Source organism: Acartia tonsa, chromosome 6 (assembly GCF_053477335.1).
Source record: "Acartia tonsa isolate MP-2025a chromosome 6, ASM5347733v1, whole genome shotgun sequence".
Classification (NCBI taxonomy): domain Eukaryota; kingdom Metazoa; phylum Arthropoda; class Copepoda; order Calanoida; family Acartiidae; genus Acartia; species Acartia tonsa.
Genome location: NC_137265.1, coordinates 414,834 through 431,854, shown reverse-complemented (window position 1 = coordinate 431,854; position 17,021 = coordinate 414,834). Strand labels below are relative to the sequence as shown.

The window sequence follows — 17,021 nt, the reverse complement described above, 5'->3', positions numbered from 1 at the left end:
TACTACAGGAATCAACATGCAAAATCGATAGGACAATTCTAACTTGCTTTAAAAAGATATACGTGTCGGACGGATGGACCAATCCTAATTATAGAAAAACGTTTTCTTTAAAAAGTAATAAATTAGCTATCTAAAGGAGAAATGGCACAAAGGGCGTTTTGTAGGTTGTGCAGTACATCAATATATTGGCCATTGTCTTATTCCTTTAGATATTTGTATTTCATCAGTTTTATCTTAATCAGTAATTAATAATTCTAAATATTGATCTGCACAAGTAGATATTGTTAAAAGCCAAAGTTTTCTATGGTTAGGGTCGGTCCGTCCAACCGTAAGTCTGGAACGAATAGATTTTTTCGTTGATTTAGACATGTTAGAATTGTTCTATCGATTTTAAACATGTTGATTTCTAACTTTTTTAACAACAAATTTGTCGATAAAATTATCCGATTGATTTGATTTTTGGAATACTTATTCCTAGGACAACAAAGTACAATATTATAAGCGAAGCATCTCTGTAATCAAGTCCTAAAAACGTAGGTATGTCCTTAAATATTAACCTATAATTAAGCAGTTTTTCAACAAATTTAATCAACATTTATACATTTATGTTCTGATTTTTCAGTTCTGACACACTACCAGTAGTAATGTTCGTTTGTCCTACCGTTTCAGAGCTTCGCTTTTATGAATGTTGTCATCCATGATTTTAGAGTAAAATGATGGCCATAATTAATTTATTCATAATGCTTTTTGTTTTTGAAAGTAAAGGGGAAGCAACTAAAGAAGATTGTTTTAATAACATGGTTGACAAAGGTAAATAATAGTTATTTCTTGCATCGTATTATAAACAACTTTACACGGATATAGAATGTACAATTGTAAGATTAAAACCAGCTTTAGCCCGAGATGCCAAAGGCACAGACTAAAAAAACTTTGCAATTTTTCTTATTTTGGCTAATGTCATAGACTTTGTGGACCAGCGCACCTTAAGCCGTTTAAGTTGTTCCAATCCTATATTTGATGACTAGCGGCTTCGCCCCTAGCCTCTAGGGGCTTTGTCCCAAGGGGTAATTTGAAAAGAAATTAAGTACTACTAGAGCTGCCTCCACTAATTTCAATTATTTTTTTTAAATTGGGGGGGGGATCATTTCTTTTTCGGGTTGTTGGGGGTGTCCCAAAACAACCACAGGACCAGTAGGTATATTCCCTGAAGAGTAGACTCCGATCTATTCAGTGGTTACTGAGATTTTAAGGGACAGACGGACAGACAGACAGACATCATTCTACTTTGTATTATGGATAATTCTCTACATGCCAGGAATTATTACAAATTTTATGTCACTGAAACAACTTTGATTTGTCATCAATTTAAATTTTATTTCTATTAAACCACAAAATATCTCCATTTTTTAGAATGGGTGATGCCTCCAGATATTGTAAATCCTGGAACAGACTTTATTCATCTTGCTGGAATGTTTAAACTTTCAGGTACACATGAATATTTGACTAAATACACTTGTTTTTGTACTATAAACAGCTTTCTATGGATATAAAAATGTACAATTATAAGATTGCACATTTTTATATTCATAGAAAACTTAATATAATACATGATTTTTCAGTATAATTTAGTACAGGTCCTAATCAAGCAGATATGAATCGTTTTTGAAAGCCAAACTGGAAAAAGGATTGTACTCATTGGAGGAACCTATTCCTTACTTAATCTAACCTTACCCAAGTAGAGAATGAATTTTTTCTTTCTTTTTTTTGAATTGTCTCTCCCAAAAAATTAAAGAAACTGCGGTGTATAGAAAAAAGAGTAAATGAGCTGCTTGGAAGTTAAACTACATGAAACAAAATTTAACTTTTAATAGAAGAATAACCATTTTTAATTAAAAATTAGGGTTGGCCCAGATACTTTTTTTGGCCAGATACCAGATATCCAGCTGATTTATAATGCCAGATATTGAAAATGGCCTGATATCCGGAAAATTATGGATATCTGGCATTAGATATAAGCCAGATATCCGGTATCCAGATAGTTTCAATATCCGGTATCCAGCCAGATTTCTGGCCCTACCCTATTAAAAATGTTATCTTAGATTCTCAAGATCGTCATGGTCATGCATCAGATCGTGATGGTGTTGCATCAAGACGAAGGTTATACACTATTTTTTTAGTTTTAACCTTATGAATTAAGCTAATTTTTCAATATCAGGCTACAAACAATTTGCAACCAAATATACACTAATCCGTACAATAAAGTAAGAATGTGTCTGTCTGTTTGTTTGTATTAAAGGATCTCCCTAACCGCTGAACCGATCGGGTTCTCCTTAACAGGGTAGCTTCTCATAGGTCCTGGAAAGGTTTATTATTTTGGGGAAGGGTACCACCACCCTCTCAAGAGAACTTTTTTAACATATAGAGACTCCTATGCAACATAGCTAGGTATTGTAGAAACTTGAAAGCAATATAGATAGGTATCATGTTATTTTAAAAAAAAACATTTAAATTGCCATTAGAGGCTTCTAGGGGCGTAGCCGCTAGTATCTGTACAAAGGAATAATATTTATTCATATTGTATGTACCAAAGGATCTCACTAACCGCTGAACTGGGTTCTATTTTATAGGTCCTGAAAGGTTTATAAATAATTTGGGGGAGGTCACTTTCACTCTCACATTATAAATCAGCCCTGGAATATTTTTTACTTTCTCTTTTTAAAACTAAAATAAAAAATGGGTTATGGAATTCAACCCCCCCCCTCCTAATGTGTCCCTACAGGCCTCTTGGGGCGAAGCTGTTTGTAGTGTTAACATCATTACCTGTTTATTTAACCCAGAATTTTGAAAAAGATTATTGCCCAGTTCACAAACAACTTTAGGAGGTCGACTGATTTTTTCTCTAGGTCAACCTAAACAAGTACAACTAACAAATGCCTTTCTAAAATCGGTCAACCTAAAGCTTCTTTAGGTCGACCTAAAATTTCCAGCGGTCAACCTATGTCTTTTGTGAACTAGGCTAATGACTAATGATTATTAATCCTCTGCATATATATGAATGCCACTGACTTTTTTTAAATGTGAGAAAACTATAATTGTACTAATTTGATATCATTTTAGTTTAGAAGAAAATCTGCACCTTCATTTCTTATCCATCATTACACACATAAAAGAAACTCCAATTAATTACATTTTATTTGCGGATGAGTTGGGTAAAGTAAGTATTTTTAAAATTAATAAATTCAAATCAACCCAGAGGTAAATTCTTTAAAAAAATTTGCTTCACTAAAATCAGTGAGGCTCACTAAAAATTTAGAGTGGATAATTTTACCTCACTAAAATTTTAGTGAGGCAAAAGTTTTTTCAAGAATTCACCACAGTTTAGCTTTGTCCAAATCAAATGAGCAAAACTTTTTATTTATAGCTTTGTTTCTAGATAATATTGGCAATGCATCCTGGGATCTGAAGGGATAAGACAATGGCTGATAAATTGATGTACATCCCCAATGTCAATACACAAAATTACCCCTTCTCTAGATTACAATTAGTTGTTAAAACGTTTGGACACTCAACTAAATGAATAAACCAATCATAATTCTTTAAAAGTTGCTAAACCAACAAGTAGGAAAACGTTGTTGTAAAACATAATTGTGAAACAAGTGTAATAAACAGCCCAATGTCCAAACCCTCCCTCCCTGCTTTGCATTACAGGGTTACAAGATTTTTTACATGAACAAAAGAAATATACAGTGTAATGAAAAGCAGTCCACAAGAGGGAGTGTGAAACAATTAAAGGGTGTTTAAGTGGAGTGTGGCCATATCCTCTTTCAAATTTAAAGGAGTAATTGCATAGGGAAGGAGGGCCCTACCACCCCAAGAAAACAGCTTAAAACACTCACTAGTTAGAATCTATAGAAGTGTATTTTTCCTGCCTGTTTTAGAAAATTTACATGTGTACCTTATTAGTAATTATGCAACTTAATTTAATGTCTATTATAAACAACATTGGTGAATATATCTACTTAGTATTGTAAATCTATATTTAAATTAGGGTTGTGCCGGATATCCGTATTGGCCAGATATCTGGCTGAATACACGGCCATTTTCAATATCTGGCCAGATACCGGATATCTGGGTAAGTTCTAATGCCAGATATCTGGTAATTTGCCAGATATCGAACGTTGGCCAGATATCCGGCTGAATATGCATATCCAGCATTAGAAATCAGCCGGATATCTGGTGTCCAGCCAAAAAAGTATCCGGCCCAACCCTAATTTAAATAACCACTTTATGTTTAGAATACCACAGTTTTGGTACTTAAAAGTATTATTGATAACTTACCAATTAACCAAATAGAAAAAAGAATAGAAAACAAGTAAGATTTTTTATTTAGCACATGAAGCTACTCTAGTATTGCAATTCTGTCAGGATGGAAAATGATTATCTCTCCTTTGTTTTGAGATAGACGAATGAAATTTTCTCTGAATATTTTCTGTATAGCAATGAGCCGCTAATAAGTCTAATTGTTTGTATAGATTTAAACTACAGTTTGTCCCAATAAACTACTTTAGCAAGAAATATAGAAATGAATTAGGTAATCTTTACATAAATTCCATTTTGAAAGATTTTGTTGGTTTAACCCAAGTCATTTAAAATGCTGTATTCTAAGTTTTTTATTATTAAATCAAAGAAACTGATTAAGTTCTCCTTTATAAAGAAGCTTGACATAGGTCCCACGTTTTTTTTGCTAATTTAATCTTAGGTTGAATCTTCAGGATGGTTTTAGGCTATTTTTGTCCTATATCTATCCCTTTTTTACAGAGCCCTTTAGATGCTAGAGGAATAACTAATAATAATAAATAATAGAGATACACCTATCGTCTAATGTTTAATTTTTAAGAATATGTTCTATTAAGATATGTATATCAAAATCCTTTGTGATCAAAATGGAGACATAATTCCAATTCTCAAGGTGAAAATTTTTCATAAAAATTAATTGCAAAATCCAAAAGACAAATAATTGATTTTATTCAGAATTTTAAAGTGTCTGGTGTTTACTTTGGAGGTTATGAATGTAAGTTTATCTATTTTTACCACAAAAAAAATATTTTTTTTATTCTATAACATTATTTTATGTTTAAAAGCTTTAAGTCAGTAATATAAAGATGATTTTGTGTTAAATAATCGTCCTTGTGTGCACAGGAGGCTTTGGATTATTACAGGAACCTAAAGTTGGCTTTGACACCTTTTTATAATGATGCCTTACTTTATTGAATAGTAGTAAATTATACAGTGGCGCTGCATAGCAAGATTTTAGACATATTTTTGGCAATTTCTCTTTGAAGGGTGATAGTAACCTCCATTAAAGTAGCTATAAACCTTCCAAGGACCTAAGAAGCTACACCTTAAAGAGAGCTATATTGGTTCAGCGGTTAGCAATATCCTTTGATACAGACAGACAGACAGATCCTGTCACTTTTATATAAAGATTTTAGTATTTATTATCTTTAATTTCATTATTAAATCTTTTAGAGTTAAAGTTAGTTTCTTTAATTAAAGAACGTATGACTACTCGTATGACAAATGTTTATAAATATCTTACAATGTAACAATTTTGATAATGCGTTAATATCTATCATTGTTCAGATACTGGTTTAGATGACCTCAAATTGATTTGCTTCCATAAGTATACTAAAGTATTATTTTATTTTATTTCAAGTTATTTCAAGAATTTTTATGTATCATGTCTTAACCTTTTACTAACACCTTTTAGGATTTATTTTATATTCAATTTCTACTCCACCAAGAGTTGCCAATGTTTATTGACAAGCTTATCATACTGGATGTTGATACTTATTTTCTGTGAGTATGGTTGTAATATATATATGTATAAATATTAATGATAAAGTTTAATTATACAAATTCTAACCTTTTAACTTAATAACTTTATATTTTGTAGAGATGATGTAAAGTTACTGTTTGATTACTTTGAGTTAATGAATAGGTAGAAATTTCATTTTATTCTTTTATTACCTTTTGTATGATTATCAATCTTTGAGGCTTTACTTTCTTAATAGTTTGAAAGTCTTGCAAGGTAGAGAAAATTAAGTTGAATAATGACATCTTTGATGAAATCTTATAAGTACAGATAATGATTAGTCTCATGACTTGAAATAAGTTCTCAAAATTATTATATTTATCCATTCCTAAATTTGTTCAATCTGCACACATTGATAAGTTAAAAAATAATGAATTTTAAAAACTATTTTCTGTTTGTACATGCAATGCAATGGTTTACTGTATCTGTTTAGACATGAACTTGTTGGATTGAATAAGAATGTTGAAAATAATGAAATAAGAGGATTTGCACAGAAAGACAAAGACCTTCATTCATCAATAGGAGAGCCTGGAACATTTCAGGCATGTGACCTTATTTTTAGTATTAATTTAACTAAAATTGTACATTTACAAATTCTTTTAGCTAAAAAAATATTTTCTAAAAGAATGCTTATCTAGATAGAAAAAACAAAAATACATCTGTTTTAACCCCTTGCCGCACCTTAATCAGTCGGGGGGAGGGGGGGCGTTCAACGCCCCCCCTTATTATCTCAGTTCCTATTAGAGCTAGAGGGCTAATTTTTTTTGTGCAAGTCCCCTGTTTGATAATGAATTTCCGACCTTTTACAAGTCTAAGTCAATTTTCGCTTCCATCGCCCTTTTATTCAACAACCTTTGTTTTTAGGTCTTTTTTTACTTAAAAATTTCAAACGGCATTAATTTTCTTATTTTTGAAGCTAGAAGTAAAATTTTTTTCCAGAAAATGTTTATCTTTGAGTAAATTTTACATTAGAAATATCAAAATATAAATTTCAGCGGCCGCAGCTGTACTTGGCAGCTGCCAGCCGCCGCAGTCGGCGGTCGGCGGGAAAACGGCGGCGGATCTTCATGAAATTTTAATACGTTATGTAGACATGTAAGAAAAGCCTAAGTTTAAAATTTGAAGTCTCTAAGTCAAAAATTGCGGCCACAGGAGCCTTTTAAAGATTTCTAGAGACCTGGAGGATCAGGACCTGCAGGATCATACCTGGAACCTGAAAGTGACTTGAACACCTGTATTTTATATAAGGATGTACTACTAGAGGATTTTTTTGTATTTTAGTATGATAAAATGCTTTGTTTTAGTCAAAAAAATATTTTTGCTCTTTACCTGGATGACCCTGCCAGGTTTGCTGGCATCCTGTGCCCGCCAGGATGGAGATATTTAAAAAATTCCAACTCTCAGTTATGTGTCATACCCATACTTAAAAAGTCAAGCAGTTTGGGCTCTTTATCTTTCACACACAGAAAATGAGATAGAAAAAACCGGATGGGGGGGCGTTTAACGCCCCCCCCCACCGTTAAGGGTTAACATTTAAGAAAAGAAATACCTAAAAACAAAGATTGCATAAAAAACTTAAATAGTCATGAAGTAACAGTTTTCAATCTTACCAACAAAAAAATGACATTGAAAAAACCATAGGGTTAAGAGTTAAGTATTACTTAAGACTTTTATTATAATAAATAATGTTTAGACACTTAATTCAGCTGTAGTATTGATGAATCTGGTGGAAGTGAGAAAGCGGCCAAATTTATTTTCTCCTCAACACTTTTCTAAATTAAAGACTAAATATGGTTATGCTCCACTTGGGGATCAGGTTCATTTTTATAAATTATGTATACTTGATCCTAGGGAACAATAATATGTGTCAATGATTTTCATATTTTACTAATCTAAATCAAATTTTTAAAAATTTAAAAGTTTTTTTAATATATCAGGTTAATTAATAATTGTTAAGGATGCATACTTTTTTCTGAGATATGAAGATCCCAAATTGGTAATAATTAACTGATAATTCATTACCTAACTTTAGTTTATGTAAATAATTCAATTTTGCTTTTCAAATTGTGCTTAAATTATTAATAGATTAATTTTGGTGTCCTTTTTCATATGATTATGATTTATTAGGTATTTATGCTACCCTGTGTATTTAATCCACTGGTAAGTAAATTTTCTGTCCTACTGCTTATTAATTGAAACAATAAAAATACCTGTTGGGTTATAAAATAACTTTTTGCATGTAATGACCCATTATCTAACTTTTTTCTCAGGTTAAAGAATTCAAGTTGAATGCTGTTAACACTAAGATATTATCATTGGATATTTGCAAAGGTTTCCTTATTAAATATTTTTATTACAATTGCCATTAACATGTTGATTTAAATTTGGACACTTTAATTATTTGATTAATCTATAATACAAAGTAGAACAATGTCTGTCTGTCTGTCCTTCCGTCTGTCCCTCTGATCTCGGTAACAACTGAACCAATCGGATTCTGCTCTTCAGGAAAGATACCTACTGGTCATGTGGTGGTTTTAGGCTATTTTCTTGGAGGGTTGGACACCCCCTCCCCAAAAAAAAAAATTATTAAAAGATTTTAAAAAAGCATTTTGGGAAACATATAAATTTATGGTTCGCAGCACCAAAATATGTTTGAAATAAGTGGTTGCATCTCCAATTTTTTTTTATTTTTATATTACCTCTTGGGGCAAAACCCCTAAAGGCAAGCGGCGAAGCCGCTAGTATGTATATATTTCAGGTGAAAGCATGATACGAGAAACATAGTTTACATTAAATGCAAGACTTGAAACTTGTGAGAAAACAACTTCTTACATACATTTTAAACAATACTATTAATTTCAGAGGAAATGAAAACAGTATAAAATTTTATACATTTCTAGTTTCTTGAATTAGGAGGAAGAAATATAAGAATTAACCAATACACCTGCAAAATTATTCTCCTTCTTTTCATGTCTGTTGTGTAACCATGCTAAATATATAATAGTAAAGTATAATTTGTATATCTATAAGTAAATAAGCATCTACTCTATAACTCACACTGTCTGTCTGTCTGTTATGTAACCATGCTTTGCTACTTATAGATCATCTTTGTAAATGTCTATATTTAGTCATACATACCTTAATAAGAGAATTTATTAGCATCTACTCTATAACTCACACTGTCTGTCTGTTTGTTATGTAACCATGCTAAAGGGATAGTTCTATGAAGTGTATTTAAAGAGTTAAGGTACTTAGAGTAGTGAACTTTTATATGTCTTAGTAGAATATATTAGGCATTGGATAGATATGATTATATGTTAAAGAATTTTTAACATTGACCAGACCAAACTTTTTTATTTGACAATATCGAAAAAAGTTAAAGAGATTTGCCACATAAATTACAATGTTCTATTTTTTTCCAAATATGTATAGCCAAAACACTAATTTTAGATAATCTTTTTCCATATATTTCACAAGAGTTATAAAAAAATTGAACAGGGGTTCCCCTTGGGACAAGTTACTTAAAAAACATAAAAAATAACGTCCGGTTCACTATAGGACAGGTTTTCTATAGATTCTTTTTTAAAAAAATAAAGAAAACCGTCCGGTTTATCTACAATATACACATTATCTCACGCGGAAATACCAACTAACCATACAACATATATATATATAAAAAGACCATTCTCATGTAATTTATGTTGCAAATCACTAACTCTTTTAGATATTGTCAAATAAAAAAAGTTTGGTCAGGTCAATGTTAAAATTCTTTATCACAATCATATCTATCAAATGCCTAATATATTCTACTAAGACATATAAAAAGATCACTACTCTAAGTACCATACTGAATATTTTATTGGTCATTCTTTGTTGTTATGTGTATTTTGTTGTATAAAAAGTTTAAAGTTCTATTAACTAGTAAATGCTATCTAAAGTTGTACTTATGACAAAAAAGTTTTTGCCATATATAACACGCAACGAAGTTGAAAATAAAAATGAAAAACTCATTTTTTAAGGAAAATCCCTGGTGAAATCTCTTAATTTTAATCAATAACTTTATATTATGCACTACTACGTTATTTAAAATAGAAAAAACTTACAGTTCACTATTTTTTTTTAAATGCACTTCGTGAAACTATCGTGAAATAGTATAGTATAATTTGTATATCTATTAGTAAATAATATAAGCATTTACTCTATAACACTGTCTGTCTGTCTGTTATGTAACTATGCTTTGTTACTATATATATTTAGTCATACATACCTTAATAAGAGAATTTGTTAGCTATGCAACCTTTGAATGATAAATGTTTTATATTTACAGCCTTCCTTTAAGGATGTTATGATCCTTGTTATATGCACAGCAACTATGTATATGTAAATTTTGAAAATCTAACAGTCTGTCTAACATTTTGAAAAGTAAAACTTAACCAATTAATATAAAAAATGTTTGATTAATATTCTTTTTTTTCTCAAAACTGTCTTTATTTTCGTTATTGAGGGGCGTCACTATGATCTAAATATTATATAGTAACATCATGTTAGTTTGTTCCAAAGGATCTTGCTTAACCACTGGACTGATATGGATCTCCTTTACAAAGAAGCTTCTCAAAAGTCCAGGAAAGGTTAATAATCATCACCATCCGAAGAGAAATAGCCCCTGGAAACAAATCTATCAACCCCCCCCCCCAAAAAAAAAAAAATATGTTATGTCTGCTTGTACCGAAAAATCTCAAGTACTGCTTGACCGATATGGCTAGTGATGGTTTACACAAGTTTCAGAAGAAAAAAATACCTTCTAACACCAACAAATATTATTTAAAAATTAGCTCCCTAGATACTTAAAGTGGCGTAGCCGCTAGAACTGCATATAAATTTGATGCTTAACTGCGCGGGTATATACAGGATTCTATTTAAGAAAATTCTTACATTTTAGGACTTGATTATAGAAATTATTCGCTTAAGATAATTTACCTTGTTGAATAAAAAGTTGTTATTAGAAAAGTTTAAATCACCATGGTCAAAAATACAGACTTTCTTGTAACGATTTGTCATATATTTATGTTGTGATGTCATATATTTAAGCTTGCAGACCATATGATAATTGTTACTCTTAATTGCTCTTTAATTGCTCTCAGAAAGAATAAAGAGAAAATATATTTAAGTCAGTTGATATTGAGAGTCCTAACACAGAACATTATCTGGTTTGGGTTCGAGTCTTTATTAAGACCAATACAGCTATTTACAGACATCCTACTACTTTAGATAGTTTGCATAGGCAGATATTCTACCCCTTCAAAGTGCATAGTTAATTAATACATTGTATTAATTAAACAGACAGTCATCCTGTTGTTTGGTGTCCTGATATACAGACAGACATCCTGCTACTTCAGAACTATCCAGCTTTGAATAATCAGTAGTTTTGACTTATTAACATATTTAATCATTTCTAAATATAGTATCAATATATAATCTTATTTACTCAAAAACTGCATTTAATCCAATATAATAAATACTTAAAAATCTGTTTGCATTTTGAATTGAACATTAAGTCTACTCTATCATTAACTTATGTAAGTCTGTCTATATCACATTTGGCGCAGTCTTATTGTGCTACGTGTTATTTAGACCTGCTGCTGAGTTAAGGGTGGGGGAAGTGGTGTTTAATTTGAAGTCACTCACTTTTTGAGATATTTTTTTATCTCGGATTTTTCACAGTTTTGTTTTAATTTTTATATTTCTAACTTGATTTATATTTCAGGTTTCTGTGGAATTTCATTCTTTAACTCTTTTGATCTAAATTTCACGGCGGATCTAGTTCCAGTGCTCGGATATGGCTGATGGAGAAAAAGGAGAGCGGGGTAAAACTGAAGGCAAGCGTGGACGGCCGCCTAAACGTCCTCGGGAGAATGACAGTCAGGATGATGATGGAACTCCCGAACATTGGGAGGAGGAGGATGCTGCGGCTGAGGATGCTGGTGCAGGTGCCAATGCGAATGTGGAGTTGGCGTTGGGCGAGGTGGAGAATGACGTTGTGCCTGAAAGCATAAAAAAATATGTTAGGGCAATGTTGCAGGAGCATACGACTGTCAAAGATCAGGTGGATAAGTTAACGGCGGCGAATAAACGGCTGGAGAATAAGGTGAAAGAGTTTAAGAACTCTGATGAGCATAAGAAGTTAGGTTATGATGTTGATTTGGCCACTATTAAGAAAAAGGTGGCGCAATTGCCAGTGGATGGGGATATTAGCGGTTTTTTGTATGAGACAAGTATGGGGGCTAGTGTATCTGCAGTCAAGGTGACGGGGGATGATTCGTTTAATACATCTTTCATTAATCGTTTGAGTGTGGAGGCTAAATTGGATTCTACAAATTTTGAGGCTAAAAGAGGGAAAAGTGCTCCTGGACATTTGAAGTTTTCGCAGATTGAGTTTTTAGGTCCTGTTGGGAATGGAAATTGGATGAATGTTCGTGAGAGTTGTCTGACCGAATATGAAAATCAATTGTTGGATATATTTCCTTTAATTGAGGAAAGGGCTGAAGTGCTTAAGGCCTATAAAAAGGTGGCCGGCGGTAGTGTAAGCCAACAGACTGTGGAGGAGCAGTTTAAGGAGTTTTGTCTTGTAAGAGGAGTCAAGTGGGATAGTGATTTTGTGCGGGATGCTCCATTTTGGGATGGAAACATTGATTTTGAGGATTATTTCTTATCCTTATGGAGGGTTGCTAGGTTCGCAAAGTTGGAGGATCCTATGCTTTTCAAGGACATCCTGTACAATAGGATTTTTGAGTGCAAAGGGAAGAAGATGGGGAGGTTGATTACGCCGGAGGCTAATGCTTCCTTAAGTGCTTTAGGTTATTACCTGTTGATAAGAAGGTTGGTGATACCCTTTGCTGATACAGAGTCGGTTACCGAATTCTTTTACGCCCTGAAACAAAAGAGTGGTCAGAATGTGGATGTGTTTTTCAATGCTAAATTGCGTCTGTTTAGGCTTATGCATCCTGGTCAAATTTCTAGACAATCTTGGCGTGATTTTTATAATAATGTGGCTAAGAATTTGCTGTTTTCTGATTTAGCTAGAGATATGGCTAATTTCATTGAATCTATGCATTACCTGGAAGATTACAGTGCTTTCTTGACTTATTTGATTCGCAGAGGTCAGCATTATATAAGCTGGGCTCGTTCTGGACACGTATCACCTGAAAATGTAACGTCCTGTTATTCTCAGGCTATGGAAGGGTTGAGGCTAGAGGATTCTAGGGAGGTGAAAGCTAGGCCTGTAATCAGTGAAGTGCATGTATCTGATATGGAGGGCAGGACTGAGATTGGCGATAATAATGCGTGGATTGAAGGGGATGATGATATTCCTTGGGATCAGGTTGAGAACGTGATTGGGGCTCTGAATTCGAAGGCTAAAACTATGATTTGTTGGTATTGTGGGAAAAAAGGTCATGTAGTGGCTAGTTGCTGGCAGAAGAGAGATGGCAAGCCGCCAGCTCCTGATTCTCGCATAGGAAAGACCAAAGCTAAGTTTTTCTCAGCCGGTAGCGAAAAGAAAGAGGGTCCTGGAGTGCCTAATAATAGGGTAATACCTGAGCAGTTTCTGAAGAAGACAGTCAATCAGGTGGGGCCTGTTGTGGATAGGTGGGGCAATCAGGTGGGGCCTGTTGTGGATTCTGAAAAGAGCAGAGATGAGAAACAGTATGAGGCTATGATTGCTGACATAGCCAGAAACAATTTCCAGCAATATCCTATGTAATGGATATGATTGATTTGATGTATAAATCTCATTCTAGGATGAAATTTATAGATCGTTCTTTTATTCATATTCATTATATAGGCTATAGTACTGTAAATAGTTAATTTTGCTGTTTTGTATTTACATTATTGCTTTCAACTTTATAAAGCATTATTGTCTTGTTTATTCTTCAGTCAAGGTGTGATCGTGTTAATGAAAACATTATATATATATATTTATATATATATATATATATCTACTATATATTATATTTTGATAAGTACCTATGCAAGGTTGAATACTTCGAGAGGTACTTACCTGTATAAAAAAAAAAGGCTTGGAGTGTAGCTGTGTGATGCTGGTAGTCTGGGAGATGTACAGGATTTCATAAATTGAACAGTATGTTGGCGGCTGGTGACAGATGAGGGGCTGACTGCTGTGTAGTGGAATGATGTATATCTAAAATATGTGGATATATTAATTATAATGACTAGTGTTTTCAAGAGATTGTGAAGTTTTTGAAGATAACGAAAATGCCTATTTGTGCGGATTTAGAATTTCTTGTGCCTGGGGCTGATATTTCGGTGAAGGAGTTAGGAATTATTGATACAGGAAATAATTTTAATTCTTTGATATCTAGAGAAATTCTTGATAAACATGGAGTTGAGTTTTGTCCTGCTAAATTATCAGCATATTCAGTAGATTTAAAGAAAGTTAATATTATTGGATATGTTGAGTTGAAATTTAGATTTGCTGGAACTCAAGCTGTGTTTACGGAGATATTTTATGTACCTGAGGTGACGAGTAGGTTGGTAAATCTTGGATCTGATTTCCTGAAAAAGAATAAAATTAATATTTGTTTGGATGAAGATAAGTTTGAATTTTGTGGGGAATCTGTTCCTATTAATTCCTGTTTACAGAAACAGGTGGTGGCAGAGATACAGAAAATTCCTATTTTGTCCGGACGAATGAATTCTGAAATTCCATCTAAACCTACCTTGCCAGGGATAAAGGAGGGGGGTGGGTTTGGAGAGTTATATTCAACGAAGTATAATGTGAAGTTGCTGGATAAAACTATTTTTTATCCTGGAGGATCTACCGCTGTGGTGCATGTGACTGGATTAAAGAATGATGGGCTTTGGTACGTGTCCCCTAATTCTTCTAAGATGACAAGTGGCAATGGGATTATGATTATTGAGGGGGTGTATCAGCCACGGAAAGATGGGTCCTGTGTGGTTAATGTGGTTAATGCGTCAATAAAACCTATTACCTTGCTGAGAAATGTGAAGATGGGGCATTGTTTCATCATGGATAATCAAGATGTTACCTGTAATAAAACAATTAATGAATTGGATAAGCCAGAAAAGTTGTCGGGGCAAAAGATGCATGAACGGGTACAGTTTATTATTCAAAAATTGAAGTTAGATGAAAACCAGATGATTAAGGAAAATCCAGAATTGAAACCCAGGATTATTAAAATTTGTTTGGAAAATTTTGATATCTTTTCAATGAATGATTCAGATATTGGTGATTGTAGATTAATGACATATAATATAGAATTGTTACCTGGAGCTAAACCTGTGAAGGCCAGAAATATTCCTTTGAATCCAGAGTACGATGCTAAATTGAAGGAACAGTTGACCAAATGGCTGGATGCTGGCATTATTGAGGAGGGTTTCTCGGATTGGTCCAGTCCTATCTTTGCTGTGAAAAAGAAGGCTGCACCTGGAGCAGAGGCTAAGTTGAGGTTTGTCATCGATTTCCGCAACCTCAACAACGTGACTAAGCGGGTGGCGTGGCCGCTGCCACTGATCTCGGATAATCTGACGAAGCTGGGTTCTGGCAAGGTGTTCAGTACTCTTGATTTGACAGCTGCCTACCATTCGATGACTATGGATGAAGACTCTAAACCGTTGACAGCTTTTAGTGCAGCAAACAGGATGTATTTGTTTAACAGGTTGCCATTTGGGTTGTGTAATGCACCCAGCCTGTTCTGTGCTCTGATGGATAAGGTGCTGTCTATCCTGCCAGGTATGTATGGATTCTGTATCAGCTACTTGGACGATCTGATCGTGTTTTCATCAAATCCAGAGGAACATGTAGAGCATCTGCAGGCACTGTTTCAAGTTCTTCGGCAGGTCAACCTGAAATTAAATTTAGATAAGTGTGATTTATTGACTAGAGAATGCCATTATTTGGGACATATTATTAGTGCCGATGGATTGAAAATGAATCCTGCATATCTGGAACGGATTAAGGATTGGGGCAAGCCTAGAACAGGGAAGGAGTTGCAGAAATTTTTGGGATTTACTAATTATTACAGAGGATATTTTGCTGATTATGCCAAGAGGTCGTGCATGTTGGATAGTCACAGGAATGACACTATAATAAAGTGGACAGAAGAGTTGAACAGAGTATGGACTGAATTTATGGAAATGTTCAAGACTGAAATGTGTAAAGGCTATCCTCAATGGGATAATCCTAATCTTTTTATTGTGGATGTAGATTATAGTTCTCAGTATTTTGCAGGGATTATTTCGCAAGAACAGGATGGTGTAGAGAGAGTGTTTGGTGTCTGTAGTAAAAAGTGTAATGCTGCAGAACAAAATTATCCTTCCTATAAAGGAGAATTAGGTGCATTAGTATATGCATTAAAGAATTTTTTACACTTTTGTAGGTTTCGTGAATTTTTGGTTCGGACAGACAGTATTTCACTAGTGCATTATAAACGTTGGGCTAAAGGATCAATAAACGGTGTCACCTATCGATGGATAACTTTCTTGCAAAGTTTTGACTTTACAGTTATCCATCGACAGGGGACTAAGCATGTGAACGTAGATTATTTGTCGAGAACTGAGTTAGATTGTAAGGATCATCGACTGAAGGATTGTCAGGAGTGTAGAGAGACAGATAATAAAATTTTGGATCCTTACCTGGATGATTCACCATTTCTGGATCAAATCTATTCTATTATGCAGGTACATTCTGCAGAGGATGAGGCGGATGTTGAGTTTGTCTGGCAAAGTAGTCTTCAGCAGGACGAGATCCTAAATGAAATAAGGTTATGGATATTGGAAAGGAGACAGTTGTCGTCTTATGAGAGGGCGGAGTTATCGGGCAGAAAAGAACTATTGTACAATTTTATTGGCCATATGTATGTGCTAGAGGGGGTTGTAATTTTCAGACAGCCTTTGGCCGAAGGGGGTTTCGTCGAGAGGCCTGTAGTGCCTCTTTCTTTATACAATGATATATTTGATTCAGCTCATGGTGGATATGGTTCTGGACATAGAGGTGTGCAGGAGACAATACGTAAGATAAATGAGAGATTTTTTATGCCTGGCGTGAACAAGTTTGTGGAATCGAGAATACGAAGTTGTATTACATGTTTGAAAAAGGCTGGAAGTAATC

General features: G+C 33.7%; 2 protein-coding genes and 1 long non-coding RNA gene across 4 annotated transcripts; 1 reads left to right on the top strand and 2 right to left on the bottom strand.

The window, feature by feature from the left end:
* Positions 1-595: 595 nt before the first annotated feature.
* On the top strand, positions 596-8,886 carry LOC145323210 (uncharacterized). Its single transcript, XM_080165660.1, has 17 exons — positions 596-810; positions 1,411-1,485; positions 2,100-2,157; positions 3,118-3,214; positions 4,296-4,372; positions 4,533-4,591; positions 4,914-4,969; positions 5,032-5,071; positions 5,644-5,693; positions 5,771-5,859; positions 5,957-6,001; positions 6,309-6,417; positions 7,569-7,691; positions 7,833-7,871; positions 8,003-8,035; positions 8,146-8,206; positions 8,634-8,886. The coding sequence occupies exons 1-17, from the start codon at positions 714-716 to the stop codon at positions 8,657-8,659; spliced, it is 1,134 nt and encodes a 377-aa protein (XP_080021786.1). The 5' UTR covers positions 596-713; the 3' UTR covers positions 8,660-8,886.
* A 2,412-nt stretch (positions 8,887-11,298) lies between these two features.
* Positions 11,299-13,599, bottom strand: LOC145321504 (uncharacterized). The gene is made up of 4 exons (XR_013880264.1): positions 13,468-13,599; positions 12,990-13,074; positions 12,738-12,803; positions 11,299-11,916 (listed from the first exon to the last, which is right to left on the bottom strand). It is a non-coding gene; the product is annotated as an uncharacterized LOC145321504 (long non-coding RNA).
* Positions 13,600-13,820: 221 nt separating this feature from the next.
* Positions 13,821-16,662, bottom strand: LOC145321503 (uncharacterized). 2 transcript variants are annotated; one of them, XM_080162916.1, is made up of 5 exons: positions 16,547-16,662; positions 15,180-15,757; positions 14,884-14,940; positions 14,406-14,446; positions 13,821-14,072 (listed from the first exon to the last, which is right to left on the bottom strand). In XM_080162916.1, exons 2-5 carry the CDS (start codon positions 15,367-15,369, stop codon positions 13,836-13,838), a joined length of 525 nt encoding a protein of 174 aa, XP_080019042.1. In that variant the 5' UTR covers positions 15,370-15,757; positions 16,547-16,662; the 3' UTR covers positions 13,821-13,835. The 2 variants fall into 2 exon arrangements, with proteins under 2 accessions (XP_080019042.1, XP_080019043.1); XM_080162917.1 differs by lacking the exons at positions 13,821-14,072; positions 16,547-16,662 and having other exon boundaries at positions 14,256-14,446; positions 15,180-15,505.
* Positions 16,663-17,021: the final 359 nt, after the last annotated feature.